At 42.8% G+C, this 13546-nt stretch overlaps 1 protein-coding gene across 1 annotated transcript in view; it reads right to left on the reverse strand.

Moving 5' to 3' along the window:
* Window positions 1-13546, reverse strand: part of SULF1 (sulfatase 1) — a 127887-nt gene that overhangs the window by 11425 nt on the left and 102916 nt on the right. Inside the window, exons 15-20 of the mRNA XM_037381926.1 lie at window positions 7641-7857; window positions 3457-3703; window positions 1583-1679; window positions 1403-1497; window positions 916-981; window positions 305-477 (exon numbers count right to left, since the gene is read on the reverse strand). Coding sequence (XP_037237823.1) covers window positions 305-477; window positions 916-981; window positions 1403-1497; window positions 1583-1679; window positions 3457-3703; window positions 7641-7857 — 895 coding nt within the window. The remainder of the gene's footprint in view (window positions 1-304; window positions 478-915; window positions 982-1402; window positions 1498-1582; window positions 1680-3456; window positions 3704-7640; window positions 7858-13546) is intronic.

Below are 13546 nucleotides of genomic sequence, written 5' to 3' on the forward strand. Positions count from 1 at the left end.
CACAGATCTCAGTGGTTGGTTGTGAAAGTCTATGTTTTAGAGACCAACTCTCCTTTTTGTTTCTGCAGTATTTAGCATCAAGCATCTATTTAATTAATTAATAGCATCAAGTGCTAATTTCATATAAATAAGTAATGCAACAACTACAAGCATACTCAAGTGACATTCTTCATACTTCAGAATAAGGGCAGCAGCGGCATTACTAAGTGCCAGTTCTTAAAAAACCAAAATTCCTCATGAAGTGGAAACTGTAACACAGCAAAGGATAACCAAGATCATGTCCGCATGTGGACATAAGACTTACAGTTCCAGAACGGTGCTGTTTGCCAGTGGTTGTTATCGTGGGTAAAACACGTCAGCCCAGGAAGGCTACACTCGTCTCCTTTCTTCTGGCGCTTTTTCCCCTTCCTTTCTTTCTTCCTTCTTCGGTTCTCTTTGAACAGCTGCAGTTTGCCATCCACTTCCTGTGCTGCTTCTCTGTTCAGAGATAAAGTTGGGCACAGCTGACAGAAAACAGTCCCTGTTTGGTTAACAACCACACTAGCAGTTTTTACATCTTTCTGGCTTTTCTAAAGATGAGACGATGGGAATGTGCCCTTCTTCTAGCTTAGTTTCCACCCCACCTGTTATGACAAGGTGTTCTCTTCAGTTATCATGAGAAATTATGTACTGTTGTATTTAGGTTTAACTGGATCATTTTAACAATCATGAGGTCAATCAGAGTCTGAAATTATTATCCATAGACTTTCACAAGTCTGTCCAAAACTACTTAAGGATTTTTGTCAGAGCTTGTTATATGCAACCTTCTCTTTCCCTCATCTCCTCCTTTCCTCTCTCAGCAAAAAAACCCCGAAATTATATTTGTCCAGCCGTCAAAAGCCAGCTGAGGGAATAATAGGACAGTAACAATCTTACTTGAAGGGATGAAGATGGCTCTTGAGTTTCTCTTGGGCCTTTACCCCTTTCTCTTTGTTGTAATAGCTACAGGGAAAATTAATAGGAATTATCAAGTCATGAAACAATTTTCAACACAAAACCAAATCAGAAACATACCATCTTTGACATTTTCTTAGGGAACTATACAGAATGACTTATGATTTTCACTTCCTTTAAAGAAGTTATATTGTGTGAGTGATCCTATGCTAGATTATAGCAGAACTACAGCTGGATTCAAATGTGTTAGTAGAATACAAACGAATTTCATCCTGAAGTTTTAATGTTTTCTTCTTTTGATTCACAATAGCTTTTACTCTTAAATGGGATCTAACTAAAATGAGTACCTACATTGGTCATAAATATCAATAAAGCTTATGTTCTTTCTTTTCCATCTCAAAAAAGCTTGGAAAATGCTTAAACCTTAGGAATTGGTGTAGCCTTTGGTGTTGAATGTCATCTTTCTTACCTCTGTTTACTACAATCACATTCATCAGGTTTTCTTCTTTTTAGGTGTCCTCTAACTTCCCTCAAATTCTTAATTTTGTCTTGGAGAGCTTCGATCTGCAGACAGTATTTCCGATTCAGAATTACTTTTTGCAAATGTAGCAGTGCAAAGACTTCACTCAGATTTTAAAATGCCTCTTACCTCCTTATCAATGTAAGCCTTGTGGTCCTTCCAGGCTCTGGCGGATTGGTACAGCTCCCTCTCACAGTGAATAGTGTCATTTGGAAGAATAAAACATCTGTAGAATTGAGTTTAGCAAATAGGAACAAGAAGGTCAGTGGTTTCCTAGTTGCCTATCCATTTATTTTCTTTCTTCCAACATTCTTAATCAATTCTCTGTTATATTCTGTTAAGAAATAAGTAAACTCTATGATGTCTTAACTTGCTGACTTATAATACTAATAATTGCTCCGATCTGTTTCCTCTGCAAAATAATAATGAAAAAAAATATTAATCCATGACAGATGCTCTGTGTCTGCTAAGCAAAAATGCAATGGCAATGCCATCTTGGAGGTTCTTAATCCAATCAGAAATGAAATTGATACTGAAATAAAAATCTCTTCAGAATTTCAAGCCTCTTGTTAACCAAACATGTCATTGGTTATTTAACCACCAGCTGCTGAGTAATATATTCCTCTTGCCACATGAATGTGACCTATCTTCCAAGTATGCAAAATATTCAAGAACAGAACATATGGTCAATGGGCTGAAGATCAGTATAGTCAATAAAGATCAATAAAAATCAAAGCTAGAGCAAAGAGTTCCAACAAGTGGTTAAAAAAAAGCCAACAGAACATTCAAGTTAAAATGTGGTGCAATGACAAAAACATTCATACCAGTGTTTGAAAAAGCAACATGGAAGGCCAAGAAGGTGATAGAAAATCCAGCAGACTACAGGATGGGATTTCAAAGTCTCCATGCTGATAGATAGAAATTGTTTAATTATGGAAATATTCCAATTTTATAGACACAACCTTTCTTGGGTTCTCCTTTATCAGAACCCTTCTTTAAATTTTGAGAAGAATGGCAGAAAGGAACATGTAGATGCTTATCTCTTGCTATGTTACCCGTTCATGTTTTTTTCTTCACTCAAAGAATTCTGAAAGCAATACTGTTTTCAGTAAAAGTCAAAACATTTTATGGAGAAATAATAACTTTTCCAGAAAGCTATTTAAGGCTTTATTAATGTCATGGTTGGAAATCATCAATGTAAAAAAAAAAGGATAATTTTTACTTATTTGAAACTAACTTTCATGTTTTCCTCATTTATTTTTTTTTTTGTAAAAAAAAGAAGAAAAGAGAGACATGCTATTTATATTTTAAAAACAATAAAAAGGATAAACCAGAAGATTTTTGTTGCCTGCATCTGCCTGGCTTTTCAGATCAATCATATTAGCATTTTTAAACTAAAAAATATTTTAAGATTTTTGCTTTTTCATTCAGATTTAGTGTAGAGCTAAAACCTGAAATCTAAGCATCTTCCAGGATGGAAAAATGATTGCAGGTCTTTTTGCAGGTCTTTCCAGGGATAAACAGGTCTATACTGTCTTAGCTAATGTTAGTGGCTACAAACAACTAAAAATTAAGAAAGATGATGTAACCAATTTAATCTGTCCTCACGCAGAGTGTGATTTCAGTCATTTCAAATTTGGGCCTCTACGCTAAGCTGGTAGCCTAGACTTTATAAGAACAGCAGGAATGCCAACTTCACAGGGTGAATAATCCATCATAAAATGCATGTTTCGATATGGAGGATGAATCTCCCTCTGGAAATGCCTACTCCTACTCGAAAATAAACCCTAAACTAGATACCTCCCTTTAAAATACACACACTAAAGTTGAACTACTCCACCTACTAACAAATACAACTCAGGTTTATCTAAAATCTATCATAGTTTTACTTTCTTAAATACTGTTATTATGTGATCATAAAAAATGCAGAGACGGGGAGAATACAAATAGAAAACGAAGGAGATTTCCTTTTAAGGAAAAAACCACAGAAAAAGCAATCTTACTTGTGTGTCACTCTGACAGAGTTGGGTTGACCTATAGCATCAATGCCATCAGCGATCATTGCATCACCGTCAGCACCATCAGCTTCCTCTGCTTTTTCCTTGTTTTCAGCATTGTGACGCTTGGTGATACTTTTGGTCTTTAACACCTGTAGTTCTTCCTCTTCCAGATTTATGTCATATATTTCACCTTCAAACTCCACAGACAAGGACCGGGTTTGGCGAGTATGAACAAATCGAGGTTTATATTCTGAAGCAGAAGAAATTCTCCCTGTTGCGTATACATGTCTACATGACCCGTGCCATGAACGCAAAACATATTCCAAAGAGCAAGAATGCTGTTCAGTAAAAATGGCTTATTTTTTCTGTGGCTTTACAGAAACTTATTTAATGATTTTTTGATACGTTGGGACCCACACTTTCATGAGTAGCATGAACATTTGATTGCTTCAAGGTTTGCATTTCATGCCAGTCTGGCCTTATGCCATGGTTAGCATCTATATTTCCAAATAAAATCAGTATTTCAGAAATCAGATGTCTAAAAAGAGACACACAAAACAATCAGAGATAACAGGATTAGAAACCACTTCAGAAAATGAAACCATTCGGTACTGTGAAACAAGGTCACCACCTGTAAATTGGCATGTGATGCAAGTTGGAGTTATGCTTTAGAATAAATATGACTTTTTAAAAGGATAACATCTTTTAGCTTTTAAAGATAGGAATTAAAAGGGCAAGAATCAATCATGTATCAGTGTATAGATATCTGTATGTATCTATATCTCTATATATACTTCAATACACATATCAACCATGTTTATGTGTACGAGTTATAGACCAGAAAAAACTTGCTGTGTAGAGCTACAGTGCGATTTCTTGTGTCACTTTTGTCTGTTGAAAGCTCTGAGCTTAGTAAGGTTACAGCTCTTTTAGTTACTGTGTATATGGGTTGTATTAACTATGGCAATTAAGTCTTTGAGGGTTCTTTAGTTACGTACGAGAATAACTCCGTTTGGGCTCAGCCTGGAAGACCTTACAGTTTTTACTTCTTTTGCAATACGTACCTGTCCCAAATCAAGGTGATGCAACTCACAGTCAATACCTCACTGAAGTGGTTGTAGTTCCATTTGTTACATCTCTGCTGAGCACATCTTTGTCACCTAACAGTTAATACTAATTCACGCAGCAGAATAAAATGAGAACTGTAATAAAGGGCTGCCTTTGGCAGGTGGTGTTAGTTCTGCTGCAGTTTGTATGTCAGTGTCTTTGAAAGACTCACACTGAACTATTCCTGCAAGAATCTCTTAGAAGTGCAGACAGTGAGCCACATTCAACTCTTCATTCAAACCACTCTGTCCTAAACTGTTTCAGCAGTTGCTTGCTGTCAGGTGAAAAAAGGATTCCCAGTCAAATCAATGAAGACATCCATCTTCCCGAAGAGAAACCCCTTAGTTTCAAAGCATCTCTCTGATCTATAACCATATTACCTTTTTACAAAATAATGCAGAAAGATTCATAGGGTCAGATGGGACGGTTTCTGGTATTTTAACAGCCTCTGATGATACTACTTATTAATCAAGTGACTGAAAGAGTGGAATATATAAGCATCTTATCCAAGTGTCATCTAAAAATGGAGGCCTGAACTAGTTGTTGCCTTAATGATGTCTCATCATCGTGAGTCTTTCCCTGCTCTACTCAGAGGAGTGCTGTGGCAGATTTGGAGGAGGAGGGAAGAGGTGTAAGGATGTTGTAAAGGAGAAAAGCATAACAAACGGACTTATTCTGATGCCTCCTTCAGATGTGTCCTCCTTCACCCTTTCCCCAATTTCCCTCTCCAAGTGACTTCCCCCATTCAGCCCTTGCTGATGCCCTGGCAACACCTCTTTCCAAGGTACACAGCAGGGATCGCCCCTTGAAAGTATCACTTGGAGGAACATGTCTCCAGGTTGAGAATCGCCCCTGGCAGTCTGTGACGTAGTCTTTTCGGCAGAGGTCTCTCTGTACATGCTGCGAAGTTCCTTAGATCATACTAAACAAATGGAACAAATTATACCAAGGCAGCATTTTGCCTGAACAATGAGAAAACTCAAGACAGACGATATTGTGGTTGGACGTACAGAGAATACCAGGGATTCTTGTTCACATCCAGAGTGGGGGAGGTTTTAAATCGTGAAATATTTTGAATTATACTGACAGTATTTTCTTATTTCATATGCAGTTGTGCAGCGTCTTCTAACTTTTGCATTTCTCATATGACCTCACTATCCTCCTGTTTTAAAGACCCATCTTTATTTCATTCCCCAGTCTAGTATTCTAAACACAGAGAAGGAGAACGCAGCCTTGCTCTTGAACAAGTCTGAAATCCAGGCCCGCTTGTGCTGCTATAGCTACAGAACGTCATTTGCAGTGCGGGGCAGAGAGAAGAAAATGCTTGCTCCATTTAAATTCTCAGGTTTTTCCTTAAATAAATATTTTCCTTAAATAAAGAATGGCTTCTTAAAAAAAAATAGGCTTCTTTTATAGAAGTCATTAGCAGAAACAAATCCAGGTACTGCCGTCCTAAGACCCTCCCGTCCAGCCCCTTCAGCCCGCGCTCCACTAGAGGACACTGCAATCCCACTCGTGTCCCCGCGGGGACCCCGGCCCCGACCCGCCGGGAAGCGGCAGCCGGGCGGTGCCGCGGTGCGAGGCCCGGCACGGCGCGGCGGGGCCTGGGCTGCGCCCTGTGCCGGGAGGCGCCGGTGGGCTCCTGCGAGCGGCGCAAGGAAGCACTTGCGGTGCTCATCCCGGCGGGTAACGGCGCCGGTTCACGGCAGGCGCCACCGGGCTGTCATGTCTGAGCAGCGCGATAGGTGGCACCAGAGCATCACCGCCGCCACCGCCGCCGCCACCACTGCCACCCCCGCCACCGCCACCGCCGCCACCACTGCCACCGCCGCCACCACCACTGCCACCGCCGTCACCATCACTGCCATCGCCATCACTGCCACCGCCGCCACCACTGCCACTGCCACCCCCGCCACTGTCACCCCCACCACCGCCACCGCTGCCACCACTGCCACCGCTGCCACCATCACTGCCACCGTCACCACCGCTACTGCCACCGCCACCCCCGCAACTGCCACCGCCACCACCATCACTGCCACCGCCATCACCATCACTGCCACCGCCGCCACTGCTGCCACCACCACCACTGCCACTGCCACCCCCGCCACCGCTGCCACCACCACCACTGCCACTGCCGCCACCACTGCCACCGCCGCCACCACCACTGCCACCACCATCACCACCACTGCCACCGCCGCCACCACTGCCACCGCCGCCACTGCCACTGCCACCACTGCCACCACCACCGCCGCCGCCACCACTGCCACCGCCGCCACCACCACTGCCACCGCCATCACCACCACTGCCACCGCCGCCACCACCACTGCCACCGCCGTCACCATCACTGCCATCGCCATCACTGCCACCGCTGCCACCACTGCCACTGCCACCCCCGCCACTGTCACCCCCACCACCGCCACCGCTGCCACCACTGCCACCGCTGCCACCATCACTGCCACTGTCACCACCGCTACTGCCACCGCCACCCCCGCAACTGCCACCGCCACCACCATCACTGCCACCGCCATCACCATCACTGCCACCGCCGCCACTACTGCCACCACCACTGCCACTGCCACCCCCGCCACCGCCGCCACCACCACTGCCACCGCCACCACCACCACTGCCACTGCCGCCACCACTGCCACCGCCGCCACCACCACTGCCACCACCATCACCACCACTGCCACCGCCGCCACCACTGCCACCGCCGCCACTGCCACTGCCACCACTGCCACCACCACCGCCGCCGCCACCACTGCCACCGCCGCCACCACCACTGCCACCGCCATCACCACCACTGCCACCGCCGTCACCATCACTGCCACCGCCGCCACCACCAGCCTAAAGACTACTCCTCACTGTCAGCCGAAGGATAAATACTGTTGTTATTGTTATTACAGAGGCAGGTATGTAGAACCTGACTGTCAATTACCAATATTTTCATTAGACATGGGGCGAAAGCAAGAGCATGCCAGGGAGCCCGCGCTTGGCTAGCCATTTCCCCTGGTGAGCCTGCCCTTGGCTAGCCATTTCCCCTGCTCTTTGCCTTGGAGTCCAAGAGAGCAGATAACACTTACTTTGCGCATTAGGGTTTCTCAAGAACTGCCTTTGATTTTTCCTTTGGGTCCTGCTGTGTCGGTAATCAGTGTCTCCACAGTTGCAGTCTCTGTCTTTACTACTGTATCCCCGGGAGTGTATGCTGCGGGTCCTTTTTCTGATGGCAAGTATGTCACTGGATACCTTACACTTGTGAATTCGAAGTTTGCCAGAAGCATCCTCTGTGCACTGCCACTTCTGTGAGAGAGAGACATGAAAACCATTTCCCAGCAGTCTTCCAAACCCCTGCTACTTTCAGGTGGACTGTAAAACAAGACAGGCAAATTTCTTTAAAGATTAAGCAGTCCCTTAAATAACAAACTGAGAAGGGAAACAGTTTAGGGACTAAATTCACTCACATTCTTCTCAACATCCCTCCCATTCTAGGCAGATAAAAGCTTAAATGAAATCACTGCAAATCTGCATAAAAAAATACAACCCAGCCATCAATAAATCAAGAGTATCTAGACTAAACACATCCCTGAAAGGAGCAAGTAAAAAGTCTTACTGAGCCACAGAGTACAGCTGTCAAGGCTGTTTTCACCAACTCTTTTTTTTCTTCGTTCTGTGACTTTGAATTTCTAACATGATTCAGGGGGAAATAAAAATGAAGATGAAGAAAAACTGGCTCTGTTGTAGGGTTCTTTGGAAAAAGAAGGGAAAACTGTGCATGTGATTTATAGAAAAATACATAAACCACTAACAACACATAATTTATTTCCTTACCAGTGGCCAGAGTTAGGACCTGCGCCCTACTAAGACATGCCCCTGCAAACCATGCCACTCAGACCTGTAAACAGAGCTGGCTCTTTATCTTGTGCATGAGAAGGAAGGCTGAAAGCACATTACTGGCAGCCTGGTTCCCTACAGGCAGCAGCTGCAAGAGAGGGGAAGAACCTTAGGGACCGTAAACAAATAAATTAGCTTGGATAAACTCTTTTGGATACCTAAGTCTTGAGATTTGTATCAGACTTGGGAGAAAAAGGTGCAGTCTGGAAGGATTACCTGTAAAAGGCATTACACATGTGCTGAATATCAGAGGAAGTGCGGGAGAACGAGAGGAAAGTTTTTCCTAGGTTGTCTGCACAATATCTGTCTGATTTGGTTATCAACATCACTGAACAAGACGGAAGATTCCAGGTAATTTTTTCCAGTGGATCCCACTGTCTTCACATTTCAAATTAAAAAGCAACTGGGACTTCAATTTTCTTTCTACATTGAACTGTTTTAGAAAAGCTAAATACCATTTTTTTGAAAACACGGGCAGGTGCTGACAGATCAGAGTTCCTTTGCCTGTCCCAAAGCTTGCCATATACTCCACTTGTAACACCCTACACAAGCCTGTGAAGATTTCAGATCAGTTGTACCCTGAACAATAGAAAGAAATAGAAATAGCTATGTTTGTTTACAATTTTAATGCAACTATAAATGACTATTACCCAGTGAGTTTCGTTCACTTTTGTATCTTAAGGTGCAATGAGCAGAGTTTGCATACAAAGCAATTAAGTTTGGTTGGATAGTGTAGAGAACAAAACTCAGTAATGCTATTGATAACTGGAACATTTCAGTTGCAGTTTCAGCGAAGTTTCCCTATAATGTATCCTTTTTTGGTTCCTGTGACTAAATAGCACAGCTTCTTTCCCTTGCCTCATTAATAATAGCAAGACAGTTAGATGCTGGTCCTAATGGAGTTCCCAGCTTAAGTTTTGAAATGGACACTAATATCAGAGCACACACATTTCAGTAAGTCTCTTACGTTAACCAGCGGCTGCTCTGGACTGTTTTGGGGGTGCTGTCAAGCTGACTAAAGAATGAAGAAAGAAAACAAAGCCTCAGGTAGATTTGCTGACCTGATAGCTTGAGGAGTGAGCTGATGTGGCACTGAACGGCAGCACCGTGAGAGCATTCTCTGGCCTAACACATGGGCTGAGCTAAAAGATGGATCCTGTGCTCAGAGACCTTGCCTGTGGATTGGCATAACTCTGATCCCAGAACAGTAAGCCATGTGTGAAAGGCCAATAGACTTGCACAAGCCCAACGACTGCCTGAAAAATTACACTTGCAGAGACTTTCAGTGTAAACATACACCTACAAGTGACAAGGTGACTTTCTACAAGTAAAGGTGTCTGAGAGCTGTAACACTTTGCAGGATTTTATTCTGCAATAGCATGCGCACTCTTCCTACTGCAGCAAGAGAAGATTGCTACAGGATAAGAACTGACTGCACCACTATGTTTCCTGTGTTTATTGGGTACATGCTACATTTATAAACATATGGCACCAGTTTTTAATGGGTCTCAAAAGCACCATTTTAAAGTAAAGTAAGTATTCTCTTTGTCTAACATTAATTATAGCAAGAGGTTCCAGGAGTGGCTTCAATAGCCATTTAGATCTTTTTAAACAATATTATGACTAACATTGGAAAAAGACTCTGGGTCTACTACAACCCAGTAATAGTTCTCTGTTTAAAACAGGGATTAAATGTGATCCAGTTCCTCTTTCTTTTTGAACTCTACTTTAAAAAGTGTCGTTATAAAGATGCTTCACATTTCCAAGATGGAAATTTCAGACTAACTTTCCTGAATCCCTTCCCATGCCATCATAATCAGGCACTGAGCATACATTATGTAGTAAGTCATAATGGTCCTCCTTCTGCTCATCTTTAGATCTATAAAATGCACATAAAAGAAGATTCTGACTGATGCACTGCCCCTTCCCCTCCTCTGTTTTCTACTTTCCTGCTTGCTATGAATAAAAACCCTATTCTTTGAAGTCCAGAACTATTAGGTTTGGTTTCTGGGTCCCCATTTCTCCATCAATTAAAAAAAATATTGGCACGTACACAAATTACATGTGTCTTCATTAAATTTTAATTTGAATATGTTTTCTTATTTTCCCTATGTTTATTTTCCTTCCAACCGTGATGTTTCACAAGACACCTAAGCCGATCTAACAAATCACTGTTGACATAGGAATACAGGTTAGTCCTTGCTTCTGGCTGCATCCTGACTTAGGGACCCCTGCACCGATTTATTCTCTCCTCAGTAGGAGAAAAAAGGAATAACTCAGATTTAAAAAGACAAAACTAATAGTAGAGAAACAGCAGGACCTTGCCATTTGGCTGCAACAAGCTGTTGTATCATTTCAGTCATGTTATGAAACTTAATCTGTGTTAGCCTTTCTCTCTGTCATTGACTCATCTTTGTTTTCTTTCATTTCATCACCTACCCTCCAGCAACTATTTCCCTCTCACATCAGCTCCCCAGCTCCAGTTTTCCTTCTGCCTCAATTTAACTTCAGAGGGGAAGCAAACATGGAAAAGGATCCTTAATACCCCCACAGCAACAGAGTCCTGAAACCCCCCACCTCAAAGCCAGCGGGACTATCCTGCTGCAAGGGGCTTTGCTAGTTTCCAGCCACCCTGAACTGATCAGGGTCTGTTCTGCACGTGCGCCTGGGGCCCTGGCTGGCTCTGTGTGTGCTGGCTGCAGGCTCTTCCCAGAGCCCTCCCTGCCCCCAGCAGCAAATTGCAGAGGCAGCTTAGGAGAGAGAAAGGTAAAAGGACCGAGAGGTAAAAGGACTGAGCATCCTATGAGGAGCAGCTAAGGACTTTGGGTTTGCCTAGTTTGGGAAAAGGAGTAACCTCATTGCTCTCACTGAGGAGGGGAAGTGGAGAGGGAGGTGCTGGTCTCTTCTTCCTGGTATCCAGTGATAGGACATGTGGGAATGGTTCAAAGCTGCACCAGGGGATGTTTAGACCGGACATTACGAAGCATTTATTTATCGAGAGGGGCATCAAACACTAGAACAGGCTTCCAAGGGAGGCAGTTGGTGCCCCGAGCCTGTCAGTGTTTAAAAGGCATTTGGACAATGCCCTTAACAACAGGCTTTCATTTTTGGTCAGCTTTGAAGTGGTCAGGCAGCTGGACCCAATGATGACTGTAGGTCCTTTCCAACTATTCTATTCTATTCTATTCTATTCTATTCTATTCTATTCTATTCTATTCTATTCTATTCTATTCTATTCTATTCTATTCTATTCTATTCTATTCTATTCTATTCTATTCTATTCTATTCTATTCTATTCTATTCTATTCTATTCTGTTCTGTTCTGTTCTGTTCTGTTCTGTTCTGTTCTGTTCTGCTCTACTCCAATTCTATTCTATTCTATTCTATTCCATTCCATTCTCCTGTTCTACCCTACCCTACCCTACCTTGCCCTACCTTGCCATGTCCTGCCCTGCCCTGCCCTGCCCTGCCCTATCCTATCCTATCCTATCCTATCCCATCCCATCCCATCCCATCCCATCCCATCCTATCCTATCCTATCCTATCCTATCCCATCCTATCCTATCCCATCCTTAAGAAGCTCCAGCTGCTTTAATTTCTGCCAAACCTGAAGTTTAAAAACATAAGTACATGTGCCTGTTCCTTGGTGTGGAGGCAAGCACCAGACTGCAGCAGGACTGCAGCAGGAGCTTTTCCTTGAATGATCACTGGCATGATGCATTTTCTTCTGGCCATTGAAGTTTTCCCTTATAAAGTCATTTCAAAGGCAAAGGGGAGCAAATGAGCTGGTTAAAAAAGGGTATTGTTTGTACTTGGTGGCTTTGCTTTGCATCACTACTGGCACAGCTCCAGTTGCGACTTAGAGCTATGTGAGCAAGACAACAGCAAATGACTTCATAACTACCTGGGGTCTCAGTTTCCTGGTATTAATCAGTTTGTGCCACAGCCTTAAAATTAAGCAAGTCTATTTCATTACCAAATATAATTAAGGCATAAAAACATACATTCAGCATGAAAAAAACCCACAAAAATATCACATTGTGATGTGCTCTACTGTAAATATGTACTTAAGCAAGATGTCAAATTAACTTTGTTTAGTTAATAAACTGTGACAGCTTTGAGAGACTTTCTGCCCCCTTATACAGGGGAGAAATTAATTCAACAATTCATGAAAGCTGTCTTAACAGTAGGCAAGCTAAGGGTTTCTATGAAATGTAATTGCTCGGTATTTGCAGTAGACACTTCAGTGTTAAATATCTGGTCAGATTTTATCACAAATCTATGAAACCCTGAAAAACATGCAACCGGAAATATAACACAGCGACAATATTTTTACAGGTGCTTTTTCATTTTGGTAATGTATGACTGACTTTGAGTATTATTGCTCAGTCTAGGGAATGTTAAGATAAGGCTTGAAAAGGAAGACTTCATGAATTTAAACATGTCCTCAAGATCTCATTTCCCTTTTTCCTGTTTTGAAGTGTATGATCTAAATTTGAAAACAGTTTAGATGAAAATACCGTCATGGGCTGTATGTCTACATACACCATCATGGGTGTATGTCTATACCATTTTCCTCTATTAGCAGCAACCTGATCTGGGTGAGCGTGAGGGGACCTGGTGTGATAACACTGGTAAGGGAGTCTGGTTTAGGGCTGCGCTACTGGAATAATAACTGAGTCCCGGTTTTGCTTTCTCCATGACATTCAAAGAGGCCATGTCACACAGCATATTGAAAAGTGCCCTGTAATTACTTGGCTATGGTAAATAGGACAGAGCAGAAGCAGTTTATTTCTGCTGAACTGGACCTGAATACTGAGAAATGTTTATGAGCTAAGGCCACGTCTTCTATGCATTTCCACAGAGCAGTCATGAACCTTGGTCTTGACCAAGGCTCCTTAATGGTCCTGGAAATATCAATCTGTGTTGTTACATCTCAGCAGTATTTGAACATTGCACGCGAGTGCAGCTGTTTAACAGCAATGGTGTGCCAGGTTAGCTCAGAGAATTTGGAATTGCTGCATTTTTGTGGAACAAAAATCTCCTCCTCCTTTTTAGAACTGGCTTGACACTGCCTGTAAGGGCAGATCCCATTTTT

The sequence above is a fragment of the Falco rusticolus genome, chromosome 3 (assembly GCF_015220075.1).
Source record: "Falco rusticolus isolate bFalRus1 chromosome 3, bFalRus1.pri, whole genome shotgun sequence".
NCBI lineage: Eukaryota > Metazoa > Chordata > Aves > Falconiformes > Falconidae > Falco > Falco rusticolus.